Genomic DNA, 15,867 nt, shown 5'->3' on the forward strand with positions numbered 1-15,867 from the left:
CACACACACACACACACACATCTCTCTAGACGAATGCTGATTAATTTAATATAAAATTACGAAAACTGTATGTGACTTATCAAAACGTTATTACATCATTATCAATATGAATTATTTACACATTTATGATATATTATTTATGCAAGAAAAAATTCTTGTTAATTTTATATTTTAAAGTTTATTCCATCTTATATTTCTTGTAACATAAGGAAAGATGTGTTAGAATTTGATTTTAATTTTGTACTGAGTTTATAAAATTAACGGGATAAAATCAATAAATATAATAAGAATAATAGTATTATATGTATAATCAAAATAATAGAGCAAATAAATATATAATAGGAACATAACAATTGACGAGATTAAACATTTTATACAATACACAATTAAATAATTTATATGCATTATTTTTATATATGCAATATAAAAAACATATATAAAAAATAGATATAACGTGTAACGCTTTTATAAAGTAAACGAATTAATAAAAACACATTTTAATTATACAGAACTTATAAAATTGTTAAAAGAAAAACGTTATCAAGTCTGATATTTAATTTACCTACGATTGCCAGTGCGACCAGGATACACGTTAAGAGCTTCATTGTATAGATTTGCTTTCGCACGTAGTAAACTTCGGAAAGCACAGTAATGGCCAATGCGTATGGTACAATTTATATACATATTGAAATATGTACACAGTTGTGAATGATATTAATATATTCCATTTTTATCGTGTTATAACAAGGTTATCACGTAAATTTGTCATCAAATTAAGGATGATATTTAAAATTGTATACATTTTTATTCAATTCATAAGCAATCGTGTATTGTGAGCAAAATTTGTATTATTAAACGAATAAAATATTATATATTTTTATAAAAATGATCTGAGTTGTCATAAATCTAATAATAACATTTCGACAATGATAATAGATTATTGGTTGTATTTTGATTTCATTACATTAGAATATGAATAATTAAATATATAATTACAATTAAGGGGATGGGCGGAATAAAGGCACAATTCTACTTAGGCCCTTTTTCCGATAATTAGCTTTTTTATATGTAATATTGATCGCAATAGAGAAGATTTATAACATGTAAATTCTTAAAAACATTACATAAATTTATTTAATATTGTATCCATTTATGTATAATAAAAAAAGTAGCAAGTTATTTTAATTTGTGTTAATATCAAGATTTTGTAATTAGGCTTTTATTTCGCTCATCCCTTCAATTATTATAATTCCTTAAATATATAATTCACGTATGAGGGACTTATCCAATTTAATTAAACTAAAATAATTTGGAAACTCTTTTATTATTTTAGAACAATTTGTGTAAAATAGTTTGTTTTTTTATCAAAATAGTAACTATTTTGAAATATTCTTGTTCAATAAATTTTAAAGAATGTTTTCCAAAATGTTGATGCAAAAATGTATTAAAATTTTTGAAATTATCTACCCAACATATAATTTTCTCCAAGGGATGTCCTATAAAGAACATCTAAAGAAGACATTCCCAAGAGAAATGGATGTTTAAATCAAGATACTGTAATAACATTCTCAATGTGCCAGCAAAACCGATATATAACCGCCCGATGTCTTTAACAAGTAAAAATATAATATTTATAAAAAATGTATGTGATGTGTAAAAATAACTTAATTAACGACGAGATGATAAGAATAAAATCTTACAGATATCTTACATATTGTACATGTATGTATAAATCACATAACAAATAAAACAAAAAAATATTATATACACAAAAGTCGTTTTTATTTTATTTTTTATGTGATCTATATTAAGAATCGATAAAGGTAAGAGTAAAGGTGATATGAACAATTTCTATTAGCTAGCTTATATTACAAAATGTGGACATCGTCATAGGACACAGTTTTCCTGCTATAAGGTAACAACGATTTGTTGGCTCGAGTCAATATCATCATTAAGTTCTTTGTTTTCTTTGGCTCCAAGTTACATCACTTGTACTTGCATGCAGCTTTATAAACTCCTTCGCACTTGACATACATAGCCATACGCGATACATTTATATGTGTTATATAGATCGTGTATAAAATCGGACAAGTACTTTAATTAGTATATTGTATAATTTATATTTTGTTCGTATATATTAAGTTAATCAAGAAGATAACATATTTGTGCAACCAAAATTTCTTCTACAGCGCAATAGAGACATGTGTGTCCGAACGTATTGACAAATACTGTCATAATGAAAATTAAATGATATCGACAGATCGCGGCCTTGAGTCACCATCTAAACAAACGAATGGATTAAATATTTAATAAAATTAAATATTTAATTTTTGAATGTTTAAGAATAGTAATTAGTGTTAAATAAATAAGTTAAAATGTTTGATATATTGTTAATTATGTTTATTATTATTTATAATATGTTTTTGTTATTTATATTACATTATTATATACAAGGTGTTTGGAAAATAAATCTTTCGCATAGAGACAGAATGGATTAAACTGAGAAGAAAAGTCCTCTACCATTTTGCAATTTTCGCAATAGTTAACAAGATATTAATTGCTAAAAATTATCAAAAATTGGTCTTCAATAATTTTTTACTCAAATACTATTAATTTTACAGAAAAATTGCAAAAGACAAAAATTGTTTTTTTTTTTTTCACAAAACTCTACGAATTTTTTCAGAATTTTTTATTAACTTTTTAGTACTGCATTTTCCCATTTTTATCAACATGAGAAAATACAGTATTAAAAAATTCTGAACAATTTTTTTTTTATTTTTAGATCTCTATGAGAAGAAAATAAACAATTTTTGTCTCTTGCAGTTTTTCTGTAAAGTTGATAGCATTTGAGTAAAAAATTATTAAAGACCAATTTTCGGCAACTTTTAGCAATTAATATCTTGTTAACTATTATGAAAATTGCGAAATGGTAGAGAACTTTTTTTCTCAATTTAATCCATTCTGCCCCTTTATGCGAAATATTTATCATTATTTTCCAAACACCCTGCATAATAGATTTTGTACTACGTATACAATTATTTTTCATTTATAACGACTTTAATCATTTATTTTAAAATGAATTGATATAGTATTTAAAAATGAGACGGCTTCTTTTGTCTACAAATCGATTGCCTACAGTATCGTTTGCTTACATTACTTTTGCCGACAGTTAAATTCGTTTGCGCACAAAAATTTTTGCCTACAGCTCAATTGCCTACATACATTTTTGCACATAAATAAAAATTTCAGAAACGAAGTCACATTTTCCTACATGTACTATTGCCTACATATACTATTCTCTATTTTAAAAACACAAATTTGGTTTTAAAACACAAATTTTCTGCTTTAAAAACACGATTTCTCTGTTTTATTCCGATAATAATTTTTCGGCGTATGAAAAATATGAGGATTGCCTAACGAGGTATTTTCAGTTCTTCTAAGCTCAGTGCTTCTAGCTCCTTGCGTAAAATTATACCATATAATATCGAATTTTTTCTCGCATTTGGGTGATACTATTAATCACTGCCCTAATTTTTTTATAAGATTCGTTTATATTTCAATCCAATTTTTGTAGCTCGATGTTCAAAATCTCAATTCTTTTAAAAATTTCTGTTGTTAAGGATAACAAAAAGTAAAAATCGAAGGCTTTTAGATGTTTAATGAATTCTGTTACTTTTGCAGATATACTGCAATGTACAGTTCCATCAGAACTCTTTTCTTCAAAAAATGCTAAGGCAGCTGCTTTATTGTCTATTGTCTTCAAGGATTTAATCCGCATACACCATCTAAAAAATAATTTAAAATATAATTCGGAATAAGTATACAGTACGGATTAATTATCATTACATACATTAAAAAATAGTTATTGAATTAAAGAAGTAAATTATTTACATGTTCAGGACAGAAGTCTGCTGCAAGGGCTAGGACTACATATCACATAGATATGAAATTCAGTGTATAGAATTCCATACATTAAATCATTTAGTGCATGGAATACTCTATACCTACCATAGTACTTTCGCTACCCATGGAAATGAGCAATGTTGGAAAAATGGGGACTCTTATCTTTTGTTACGTTTTTATTTGTGGTTGCACGATACGTTAAAAAAAAAGAAAATAAAAAGGACATGACTATAAAACTTGTGACAATTTTTTACATAGATGTATTTAAGAAACTATGTTAAAATTCCGAACGTTTCGACCAACATTTGGGACCATCATCAGCGAAATACAGAAGTTTAGACACGTGGAGATTTCCTTGCAAACTCACAAAGCAGATTGAGTGATTGCTCAGATGTAAATTTAAATCCCTTCAATTTGATTCCATGCCATGAAGGGATTTAAATTTACATCTGAGCAGTCACTCGATCTGCTTTGTGAATTTGCAAGGAAATCTCCACGTGTCTAAACTTCTGTATTTCGCTGATGGTGGTCCCAAATGTTGGCCGAATCGTTCGGAATTTTAACATAGTTTCTTAAATACATCTATGTAAGAAATTGTCACAAGTTTTTATAATTGTATCTGAGCTCCAATTACCGCGCCTTACTCTCATTTGCCTTGTATTGTTAATGTTTTTTAAAATTTGAGAATTATTATTAAGCTTTTTATTTTAAAAAGAACATAAGTTAATTAACGAATGAATTAATTTACTCAGCAGCTGCTAATCTTAATTTTTCATTTCATATTTTTGTTGTATAGTTATATGAATTTCAATAATGATAAAATGAAGAATGATAAGAATACTAGAATGATAAGATTATTCTTTCACTTTAAAGTAGTTGTGATAATAAAAATATACTTTTCAACAACTGAATTACTAATAAGCCGATATAAAATCCATCATAGATATGTGATCTAAGTACTTTAGTTAGGTTATTGACCGCTTGGTGGCTATCATTTTAAACTGTATATTAACAGTATATTAGAAGTGAATAGTTAAAAGTATATAAAAAGTTATATAAATTTTGAATTGAGGTTTCTATTTATATTTATAAATTCTTTCTTAAGAATTAAATCATAAAATATTTATTTTTTCTTTATTACTGCACCGATTTTCGGAAAATGAAATTAAGGATATGAGTATGTCGTTTCTCGATAGTGTTTATGTTCGTTACATTTTCGTTATAAGGACGTGCTACCGATTGTTATTTCGGATCCCTCCTTCCGGAGCGGAAAGGGATCTGATAGTCTGATACCGGTCAGGGAAACCGTTATTTGGAGTTTGCATCTTCGTAAGATCTTGTTTATCATTATGCGATTGAACTTGAACACCATTAAGTTTAATTGATGGTTGCTCAAGTCCTAATCACAATTATATAAGCTTGATCTTTGTTTCTTTCTTCAATTGATTTCAAAACAATTGTGAGGTTTATAATTAGGTCTTTATTCGTATGGTTTGACGCCCGTATACTTGGACGTTGACAACATTGCATGTCAATTATATGTGCATATCATGTACATAATAAAAGGTAACTTCCATTAAGTACTAATTAGATTGTACTTTATATGAAACGAAACAAAGGGTATGTGGCTCCAGTTTAGCGCTCTGAAGCAAATATGCTCACTGAATCGGTAACGCATTGACTATCTTTTTGCAAGAGTTAAAATAAGATCAGATTATAGAATCAAGATAAGATTATAAATAATTTTATTTTGCTAATATTAAACAAAATTTTAGATGCAAAAAATTTTATTTTAATTTAGTCATATTAATTTACATTTTTTAGAATTATATCTCCGTTTCGATCAAATTTTGATTAGACTATCTTTAGATTTCACTCACATAACACGGTTTTCCAACAGATGTTGCAAAAATGTCACGTTTGAAGACCACAATTAATTTTATGACATTTTTTTATTTATATTAGGAGAGAACATATATAACTTATTGTTAATATTGTTAATAAATTGTTAATTAATGTTTATTTTTGCAAATATATAAGGTGCTTTAATAAAAGTTTTCCCTATATATGAATATTTTTTACATTCATAGCGTAATTATCAGATGCTCTAGTTTCATAGAAAAAAGTAAGCTGACTAAAACGACTGCTAGATAATAAAACCATAACTAAATATAAATGTTGCTCACATTAGTGATTATAAATCTAATAATAACATTATAGAGGACCGGTATAAATTTTCAATTATGTGACGCACGTAAATTAACTGTTATAAACCCAATTACAGTAAAGTAGGTTCAGAAACATGGTATTTTCCCCTTATCTTTACATCATCCCTTCTTTTTATCCTACTAACGATGAAGCATGCGTACTTTGCATGTGGGGGTGTGTCATATTATCCACCACCATGGGAACCCTTCGACCTCCGACTATTCATGCGCGAGGTATTTACATCAGTATGTCATGGTAACGCGACGGTGATACTTGCTATGTGGCTTTGCGTTGTCGCACTCGGGTGTAAGCAGTTATTCATTTTTTATAACGTTCATCGATTATCTTTGTAGTTAGAATCATGTGAATGCTATCTCTGCGGATTAAAAAATATCTTTTAACATTAATCAACATTATTGTAGAATTAAATATTTTTGTAACATAAAACTCATAATTATGTGGATTAATAATGTTAAGAATGCTGTTCTGCTCGCGGGATGAAATATTCAGACGAAAATAATATCACAGCTTAGTGAGGGTAAGTGAATATGATTATGTATATCTCTGAACAAGCGAAATGAAGGTTGAAACACTCGTGAATTTTGATGGTCAGTGTCGAAACATCAGTGGAATTAATGGGAATAATACTTAATGGTTATTGTCATATATGCCTGTAATATGTATAACTAGTTCAAAAAGCAAATACATCCTGTCCTATACTTGTAAGTCACTGTCACCAATCTGATGTAAACAAATGACTAGATTTAATAATTTGATATTGAAACTTTTTACCTTTCTATCTCTTTATTACAATCTTAGCTACAATTAAACCCAATTGTCTATTAATTATCGGATACAGTGGAGCTTGATTGCAATTATTAATTGAAATTCTGTTAGTAAGTTTAATTTTAGCTATTACTAGCGTGTTACATTTTTTATTTGTGCTATTATTTTTTTAACTGTTTGGCTTGAATAATTTATCGAATCTTCATTTAATTCTGTAGGAATATATTTTTATGATTTCAAAAAATGTTGAGAAAAATTTTTTACGTAAAAATATTTAAATATTATCATTAACATATAAGTATACTTTTGATTTTTCTTGATATTATTTTAAAATTTCTAAATTAAATTTTATTATTATCTACTAATCAAAATAATATAATTAATAGTAAATAATTGATAAAGATAAATAATTTGCCAAATAAATAATTTATTATTTTATCGAAACGGGAACGTAAAAAGAAACTTGACTAAATTTTGGCTCTTATTTGTAGGCATCTGTATAAATAATATGAATTCAATAGCAGCTATAATATAAATAATTTACATTAATAATAATACATAATAAAGGATATACGTTTGCTGAATAATTTTTATTAAGTATTAAAAATATGCAATATATAACGATGGATATCAAAACATCATTTTTTGTTTAAGCCAAATTATATAGATAGCGACATTAGCGTATATATCTGGATTACCCACGGCGTATCGTTCTCCACCAGATACCAGACCGACAAGTGTATTGTCGCTATTTCGAATCAATCCGCTACCGCTGTCACCCTAAAACAGAAACATGGATTATTTATTATAATAGAGATTACTGTCTCTTTCGCATACGTTGAATCTAAAATTAATTTTAAAAGAAATTGATATTACTTAAGGGATACAATATTTAGAATCTGATCGGAACTACATTTTGATCTCCGGTCGAAACGACACAGAAAACGAATATTCAGTTGTTTTTCAATTTCGGCTGAAAACGAAACTGAAACCGGAACTTATGTAAGTCTTACTAAAAAAAAGAGAGACAGAGAGAAGCTAACGAAGTCATATTTTTTCGGTCAGAGTCAAAATTAATTTTTAGATAAATTTTACATAGACCGTATGATTTTTAGAAATCATTAAAAATTTATGTACTCTTTAAAAAACAAGATTTTATTAAAAATATTAAAATATCTAACTATAATAATATAATAATATTACATTTTCAACTTTTAAAGAAAAACCAAATCACTGTTATTATTAGGATCACATAAAAGTTTGAATTCGAATTGTTTTAAGCTTAATCAACAAGTTAATAATTAAAATCGAACAATTGTTTTTAAGCACTCACTGGCGCGTTGCAACTTATACAGTTTCGGTTTATCCACCGAAATTTTCTTGCCGAAACCGGATTCAAACTGAAATCCTGATTTTTGACCGAAACTGCACCGAAACTGAAACCGAAACCAAAATTTCGGTTGGACTCTAGCAATATCGTAACGCGAATGATGTTTATGCAGCATCGTGAGCCAACAAGAATAATTAATAAATTATCTTGACGAAACACATTAAATAAAAAAAATAAGCAACAAGAAAATTAGATGTGCATTTGGGCATTCTGTTATAGATACAATATAATATTACATACATGTCACAGTCCAGTTCCGTAAGTGAAGAGAGTACAGAATTCGGTTTTGTGCATCGACATGAAGTTTTCATAATAAGACTTTGTCCGGTAGCTTGACTTTCGTGTCCAATTTCTGCAAATTTTCAGTAGCGGTTTTCGGTATCCTGTACAACCCTAGGCAGCGATTATAACAATATCATTCTCTGTAATATCCTTTGTTGGAAGTTCAATTGCTTGTTGTCCAGGACCAAACTAAATAGGCGTAGCCAACTAAAAACATTTTATACCAATGATTTAAACTGAAGAAGTGATTAAAGAATATTTCATTACTTAAATAAAACCTCTATATTATTTTTTATTATTAATATAGCAGAAAGTATATCGGGCGATTCATAAATATATCACAAAACTAATATATATCTATAATATTATATCATATATATATATATATATGTTAAATGGAATGGAAGAGATACTATTCCGTTACTTTTTCCGTTATTTTTTATGATAACAATTTGATAATGACGTTGCAATTTTCTATAACTACGGTAACTAACTAAATGCTAAGATCGCGCTAAGGTTTAAAAAGTAACTTGCATCATTACGCGTTTATTTACTGAAAAATAACTTGTAACGAGTAACGTTACTTGTTACAAATAACGACTAAAAAATAATGAGTTACAAATACCAAGTTAATTTTTTCAGTAACGAGTGACTTTTCCAACTCGTTACAACTAATGATCGAGTGAATTTCCAACTCTGATATTACGGGCAAAAAAAGTCATCGAAAAATCGTTATTATAATAGAGTAACGATAAGGGATAGTAAGTAACGATAAAAGTAACTAGTTACTTCCATTCCCTGGTTAAATACATATTTTATTTCAAAATTATACCTTTATATCAACCCTATGTCGTGTGGGCTTCTACCATTAGGATCAAAGGGATGATAATCTTCATGGCCCCAAACTTGTTCTACTTTATGAGCCTGTCCGCCTGTATTGAGATCAGTTGTGCCAGTGACAACAGTCACAGAGCTTAGAGAGTCGTTGGAAAGTAAATTGTCCACTCAATGCCCAGCAGTTAGGATGTAACGCGAATCAATTATGCTACCACCACAAAAGTGGTTGTTGTTATCTCTTAAGGAGGCACAATGCGGATATTTCTGTATGCTGGCGGGTATTCCATTTACTAATTTTTCTGGTTTATCTGGCTGTAAACTCCTGCGAATGAATAGTTTCCAAACGTCATACAATTTGTTAGTAATGTCATCTAAAGCCCGATCTACATACGAACGCAGGTCTCAGGTCACGTGTGAAATGTATTTCAGATTGTAATAGGTCGCAATAAGACCGCAATACGTAGGACGCAAGACGCAGGACGCGAAAGTAAGTTCACCCAACTTTCTGCATCCTGTGTTCTGCGTCCTACAACCATATTATAATTAAAATACGGCAGGTTAGTTTCTAATATTGCGACTTGCGACCCGCGTTCAGCGTCTTATGTAGATCGGGCTTAATATACTTGAATGAATGATATTATCAGGGATAAGAATCGTTTGTCGTTACTTTTTATAATAATGATTTGGCAATAATGTTGCAATTTTTTTATGATGGTATGAAATCTATTTGTAAGGAATGAAAATAAAAAAACATTAATAATTACAAAACGCAAACGATATTCATTTTTATTATTAAAATATATTTGATCAATATAAAAATTAGCATGTCTGTTTACCATTTACATATTTTTGCGTTCTTTATATACACAGATAAGTAAAACTATTAGAATATTTTTTATCACAAATGAAATTTTCTTTCTTTTTGGAATATAGTTTCGCCACATAATCTGTAAAATAATTAAACATTTGCTAAGAAACCTTATAATTATTTATTTTATATAAGACAGCATTAAGAAATAATTAAAAATTACAAGAAGATATTTTTAATGTTCGTTTTCTCTTATTTATAACCTTAAAATTGTTACAGATCATTGTAAATTTCATATGAAATTAATATTTATTTAATAATAAAAAAGCAGACTATGCATGAATATTATTATTGTTGTACAAATATAATCCAAAATGATATTTGAATTGTACTTGCGTAAAATAATTAATGAACGCACAATCGTCAGTAATTTACGTGTCGCATTCGTGATAACGGGCAACCATTACTTCGATTACTTCGCGCAACCGGCCCAGGGCATAGTGTAAGTAAGAACAGTAACTACATTCTGTGTCTGCACATTTGATCTTTATGTCCCACTCGGCCATGTTGGAAATTGTGCGTGAGCACCAATAAGAGTGAATAATCTTAGGGAATATAGAAACTGATTGGTGCGCCATGTTAAAAATTGTGCAGAATTGTGCAGAACGGTCGCCACTATTTTTAACTGAGTCTACTTACTGTTCTTACTTATATTGTGCCGCCAACCGCGCGCGAACTCTATCACGGTTCCACCGACACTTATCGTCACACTTATCCCATACGTATAAAATTAATTGATAGTAGGGTAATTGTGATGTTCAATTAAAAAATTTTATACACTATATTAATTGTATTATAGCTTTCACAAAACGTTAATTTAGAGTCATAGTAATCTTAAAGTAATGAATATCGTATTTAAAATGGCTTTATCTGGAAAAGAATTAACTTTGAATAGATATCTGCAAACTTTGATAACGTAACTTTTTTTACAACGCTTTACGGATTTGATTATTATTATATAAAATTTTTCCTTAGGAGAACTTGCGTCAATTTAAAGTCAAATCATTATTGAACATGAAATAGTATAAAATATAAAGTCGTTTTGAATTTTAATACAGCATCGTCGCAATTACCCCATCCTCACGCTTGCCTGGTCAATTCTATTTTAAAGTTTATTCTATCTTATATTTTTTGTGATATAAGGAAAGATGTGATAGAATTTGTTTTTAATTGTATACAAAGTTTATAAAATTGACGAGATAAAATCAATAAATTTAATAAGAATAATAAAATTACATAATCAAAATAATAGAACAAATAAATATAATAGGAACATAATGAGTGACGAAATTAAACACTATATACAATACACAATTAAATAATTTATATGCATTATTTTTATATATGCGATATAAAAAATGAAATATATGTGTAACGCTTTTATAAAGTTAACGAATTAATAAAAAATAAGTTTTAATTATATAAAACTTGTGAAATTGTTAAAAGAAAAAATTTTATCGGGGGGGGGGGGGTCTGATATTTAACTTACCTACGACCGCCAATCAGGATACCTACGACCGCGATCAGAATACACGCTAACAGTTTCATTGCATAGATCTGCTTTTGTACGTGGCAAACTTCGAAAAGTACAGTATAATGAGTAGAAAGACGTAAGATTATTTCCATGGATGCACAGTAGCCTAAAAGTAGTGGGGATCTGACAGCCAACCACACTTGAACCATATTATACAAATCCAATATGGCTAATGGTTTGTTCATTGTGAGCGCTTGAATAAGAATGTGTTTGAAATTCGCGCTCTTAATATGGCTAATATTTGATGTGGTATATACATAGTGAAATATGTACCCAGCTAGTTGTGAATAATTTAATATGTTCCATTAATATGTTCCATTTTTATCCTAACAAGATTATCACGCAAATTATCTGTCGTCGAATTAAGAATGATATTTACATAATGTTTACATTACTTTTTATTCAATTCATGAGCAATCGTGTGAGCAAAATTTGTAGTATTAAACCAATAACATGTTATATATTTTTATAAAAATAATCTGAGTTATAAATTTAATAATAACATTTCGAGAATTATAGGTTATTGTATTTTGATGAGATTTTATTACATTAGAATACGAATAATTTAACTTTAAATATATAATTTACGTATGAGAGACTTATGTGCCTAATTTAATTATAAATTTAATTAAGCCGAAATAATTTGGAAACTTTTTTTATTATTTTAGAATAATTTGTATAAAATAATTCGTCTATTGTCAAAATATTAAATATTTTGAAATATTCTTGTTCAATAAATTTCAAAGAATGTTTTCCAAAATGTTGATACAAAAATAGGTATATTAAAATTTTCGAAATTATCTACACAAAATACAATTCTCTCCAAGAGATGTCCTATTAAAGAACGACCAAGGGAGATGTTTCCAAAAGAAATGCAAATTCAAATCAAGATGATGCAATAACATTGTTATTGAAATATATAATGTATTTGATAAGTATGTAAATAAGCATGCATTCTTATTAAACGAAGTAAACTTTATTATATTTAAATTCAAATTGTGACTACATAAAGCCATTGATTGTTACTTCCCATTATGAATATTTAAAATTAGATTTTTATCTGACACTTTCGCAGATTTTTATTTTTATCCTTGATGTGTCAGCAAAACCGATATATAACCGCCCGATGTCTTTAATAACTAAAAATATAATATTTATAAAAAATGTAAAAATAACTTAATTAATGACAAAATAATAAGAATAAAATCTTATAGATATCTTACATATTGTACATATGTATGTATAAATTACATAACAATTAAAATAAAAAAAATGTTATATACATAAAAGTTATTTTTATTTTATTTTTTATATGATTTATGTTAAGAATCGGTAAAGGTGATATGAAAAATTTCTATTAGCCAACTTACGTTACAAAATGTAGACATCGTCATAGGGAACAGTTTTCCGGCGGTGAGGTACATCGATTTGTTGGCTCGAATCATTATCATCATTAAGTTTTTTGCTTTCTTTGGCTCCAAGTTATACCACTTGTATTTGTATGTAGCTTGATAAACTCCTTCGCACTTGACATACATAACCATACGTAATAAATTTACGTATATGTTATATAGATCGTGTGTAAAATTGGACAAATATTTTAGTTAGTATATCGTATAATTTATATTCTGTTCGTAATAAGTTAACCAAGAAGATAACATACCTGTGCAACCAAAATTTCTCCTACAGCGCAATAGAGACATGTGTGTATGAATGCATTGAAAAATATCGTTATAATGAAAGTTAAACGTGGTATCGACAAATCGCGACCTTGAGTCACTATCTAAACAAATGGATTAATTCTGTTCAATTCTGTTTAATAGAATTAAGTATTTAATTTTTGAATGTTTAAGAATAGTAATTAGTGTTAAATAAATAAGGTAAATTTTTAATATTATTTTAATATAATTTAATATAATCAATTATAATTGATAATATGTTTTTGTTATTTATATTACATTATTATATATAAGAGATTTGGTATGTATATGATTATTTTTTATTCACAACTTTAATTATTTAAATTATGTAAAATGCATTAGTACAGAATTTAAAAATGGGATGGCTCCTTTTGCCTACAAATCGATCGTCTACAGTATCATTTGCTTGTATCACTTTTGCCAACAGTTTGTTTGCGCACAAAAATTATTGTCTACAGCTTGATTGCCTACATGCATTTTTGCACAAGAATAAAAATTTCAAAAACGAAGTTACATTTGCCTATATGTATTATTACCTACTAGTATTATTGCTTACAGCTCGATTGCTTACAAGCACTTTTGCGTATAAAAGTTAAGTTAAATAAGAACATGGTTTGTATATTTAAAGCAGGGTATTTGTTTTAAAACAAAGAATTCGTTTTTAAAGTAGAAAATGGTACATGTATAGGCCATAATAGAGGTGTTCGAACTATAGGCAATAATACTTTAGGAAATAATACATGTAGGCAAATATGACTTCGTTTCTGAAATTTTTATTTGTGCGCAAAGGTGTCTGTAGACAATCAAGCTGTAGGCAGTAATACATGTAGGTAATCAATCTTATAGGCAATAATATATGTAGGCAAATGTGATTTCGTTTCTGGTATTTGTGCGCAAACAAAAGTGCTTGTAGACAATGTAGACAGTCGAGCTGTAGGCAATAATTTTTGTGCGCAAATAAATTGTTGGCAAAAGTGATGTAGGCAAACGATACTATAAGCAATCGATTCGTAGGCAAATGGGATCTCTCCTTTAAAAATTTGGAAATATGAAAAGAATTTCTTACATTTCTTGGAATGTATGGGACAGTCAAACAAGCATGTGTATTTGTTTACGCCTGTGCATAGTGTATATGTTTAATTTATTAAATTTTTAGAAAATATTCTAATAAAGATGACATTTATAAAACATCACATTATTGATAGGTTAATTAAGAATGGTTACTTACCGTACACAATAGAAAACCATGAAGTGCAAATAATATGCCAAGGTAAAACAGCGTACCAAGTAGCATTAATGTAAATATTTCGTCAATGATATTAATAAATCTAAAAATTATTAAATAGAGAAAGTTATTAAAAAAGTCATATTTACAAATTTATTTTTCAATTATATGTTTATGTCATAATATGTAAAGAATCTTTTCATTTTATGTTAGCCTTTAAAATAATTTAAGTAAATATGTTAGTGGAAAATGTGCTTTATATTTTTATATCTGTTAAAAAATTATTAAAAATCAATAATAATATGCGTAACCTGATGAGACGTATATGATCCTGTATACTTTGTGATAAAGCATTTTCGAAATTTTGAAACTTATCCATATGGATGATACGTATTTTGAGATTTTCCAACTGACCACATACGTGAAAAACTAATAAACTTAAAAAACTATCTACACCAGTGTACATAATAGCTGCCGCCGACAAGCCGAGACTCTGCATGATATAAGTTACTTCGTAAAATGGACTTTTATCTCGGTCGTATATATAATATGTTTGTAGCGGCACTAATTTGCCTGGATCCGTTTTATTTGTCAAATATCTCATTGAAATACCGAAGACTGGAAGAACTACACACAAATTAAAAGATACCAACATCATAAAGTATCCGAATATCGTAAATATACGTGCTATTCGCGCTCGTTTTATCATAACATCTCTCTCTTTCATCATTTTCGGTTTTAACCAATCGTCTTTAATCATGTTTAAAAGGGGTAGAACATCTGTAATTAACGAAAATAACAGTTATATATGTTATTATTAAGCTTAGAATTAGATATTACTTTTTTGAATTAAGATAGCAAGATTGAAAAAGAATTATTTCTTTACTAATATATAATTTATAGAAATATGTATATGTATAAAGGAGAACGGAGCTAGTTGTTACAATCTTTTACTTTTTAACTCATGTTTACATTTAAATTTTAAATTAATGAATACTTATACTTTGATTGAAATATCTATTTAAAGTTTAATTAGTTAACATAATTGTCTAAGTAGATAATCAATTTTTTTTAAATATCAATGTTTTTAAATATATATATATATATATATACAGAAAATTGAAATTTTTTGTC

General features: G+C 27.9%; 2 protein-coding genes and 1 pseudogene across 2 annotated transcripts in view; all 3 read right to left on the bottom strand.

The window, feature by feature from the left end:
- Positions 1 to 605, bottom strand: part of LOC108770234 (chymotrypsin-1) — a 3,082-nt gene extending 2,477 nt beyond the window's left edge. Inside the window, exon 1 of the mRNA XM_018521713.1 lies at positions 563 to 605. Within this exon, the coding sequence (XP_018377215.1) occupies positions 563 to 605 (43 nt within the window). The remainder of the gene's footprint in view (positions 1 to 562) is intronic.
- A 6,922-nt stretch (positions 606 to 7,527) lies between these two features.
- On the bottom strand, positions 7,528 to 11,822 carry LOC108770044 (chymotrypsin-1-like; annotated as a pseudogene).
- A 1,071-nt stretch (positions 11,823 to 12,893) lies between these two features.
- Positions 12,894 to 15,493, bottom strand: LOC108770045 (uncharacterized). The gene is made up of 5 exons (XM_018521336.1): positions 15,418 to 15,493; positions 15,073 to 15,360; positions 13,472 to 13,587; positions 13,179 to 13,334; positions 12,894 to 12,947 (listed from the first exon to the last, which is right to left on the bottom strand). Exons 1-5 carry the CDS (start codon positions 15,491 to 15,493, stop codon positions 12,894 to 12,896), a joined length of 690 nt encoding a protein of 229 aa, XP_018376838.1.
- Between the last annotated feature and the right edge of the window lie 374 nt (positions 15,494 to 15,867).

The sequence above is a fragment of the Trachymyrmex cornetzi genome, unplaced genomic scaffold, assembly GCF_001594075.2.
Source record: "Trachymyrmex cornetzi isolate Tcor2-1 unplaced genomic scaffold, Tcor1.1 scaffold99, whole genome shotgun sequence".
NCBI classification, from domain to species: Eukaryota; Metazoa; Arthropoda; class Insecta; order Hymenoptera; family Formicidae; genus Trachymyrmex; species Trachymyrmex cornetzi.

Excerpts from the sequence above, each read along its gene's own strand:
- LOC108770045 (XM_018521336.1), bottom strand. The coding sequence starts at position 15,493 with ATGATTAAAGACGATTGGTTAAAACCGAAAATGATGAAAGAGAGAGAT. Across the intron at positions 15,361-15,417 it reads AAAACGAGCGCGAATAGCAC|TTCTTCCAGTCTTCGGTATT; the intron begins GTATATTTACGA and ends ATTTGTGTGTAG. Across the intron at positions 13,588-15,072 it reads CGAAAATGCTTTATCACAAA|TGACTCAAGGTCGCGATTTG; the intron begins GTATACAGGATC and ends TTGTTTAGATAG.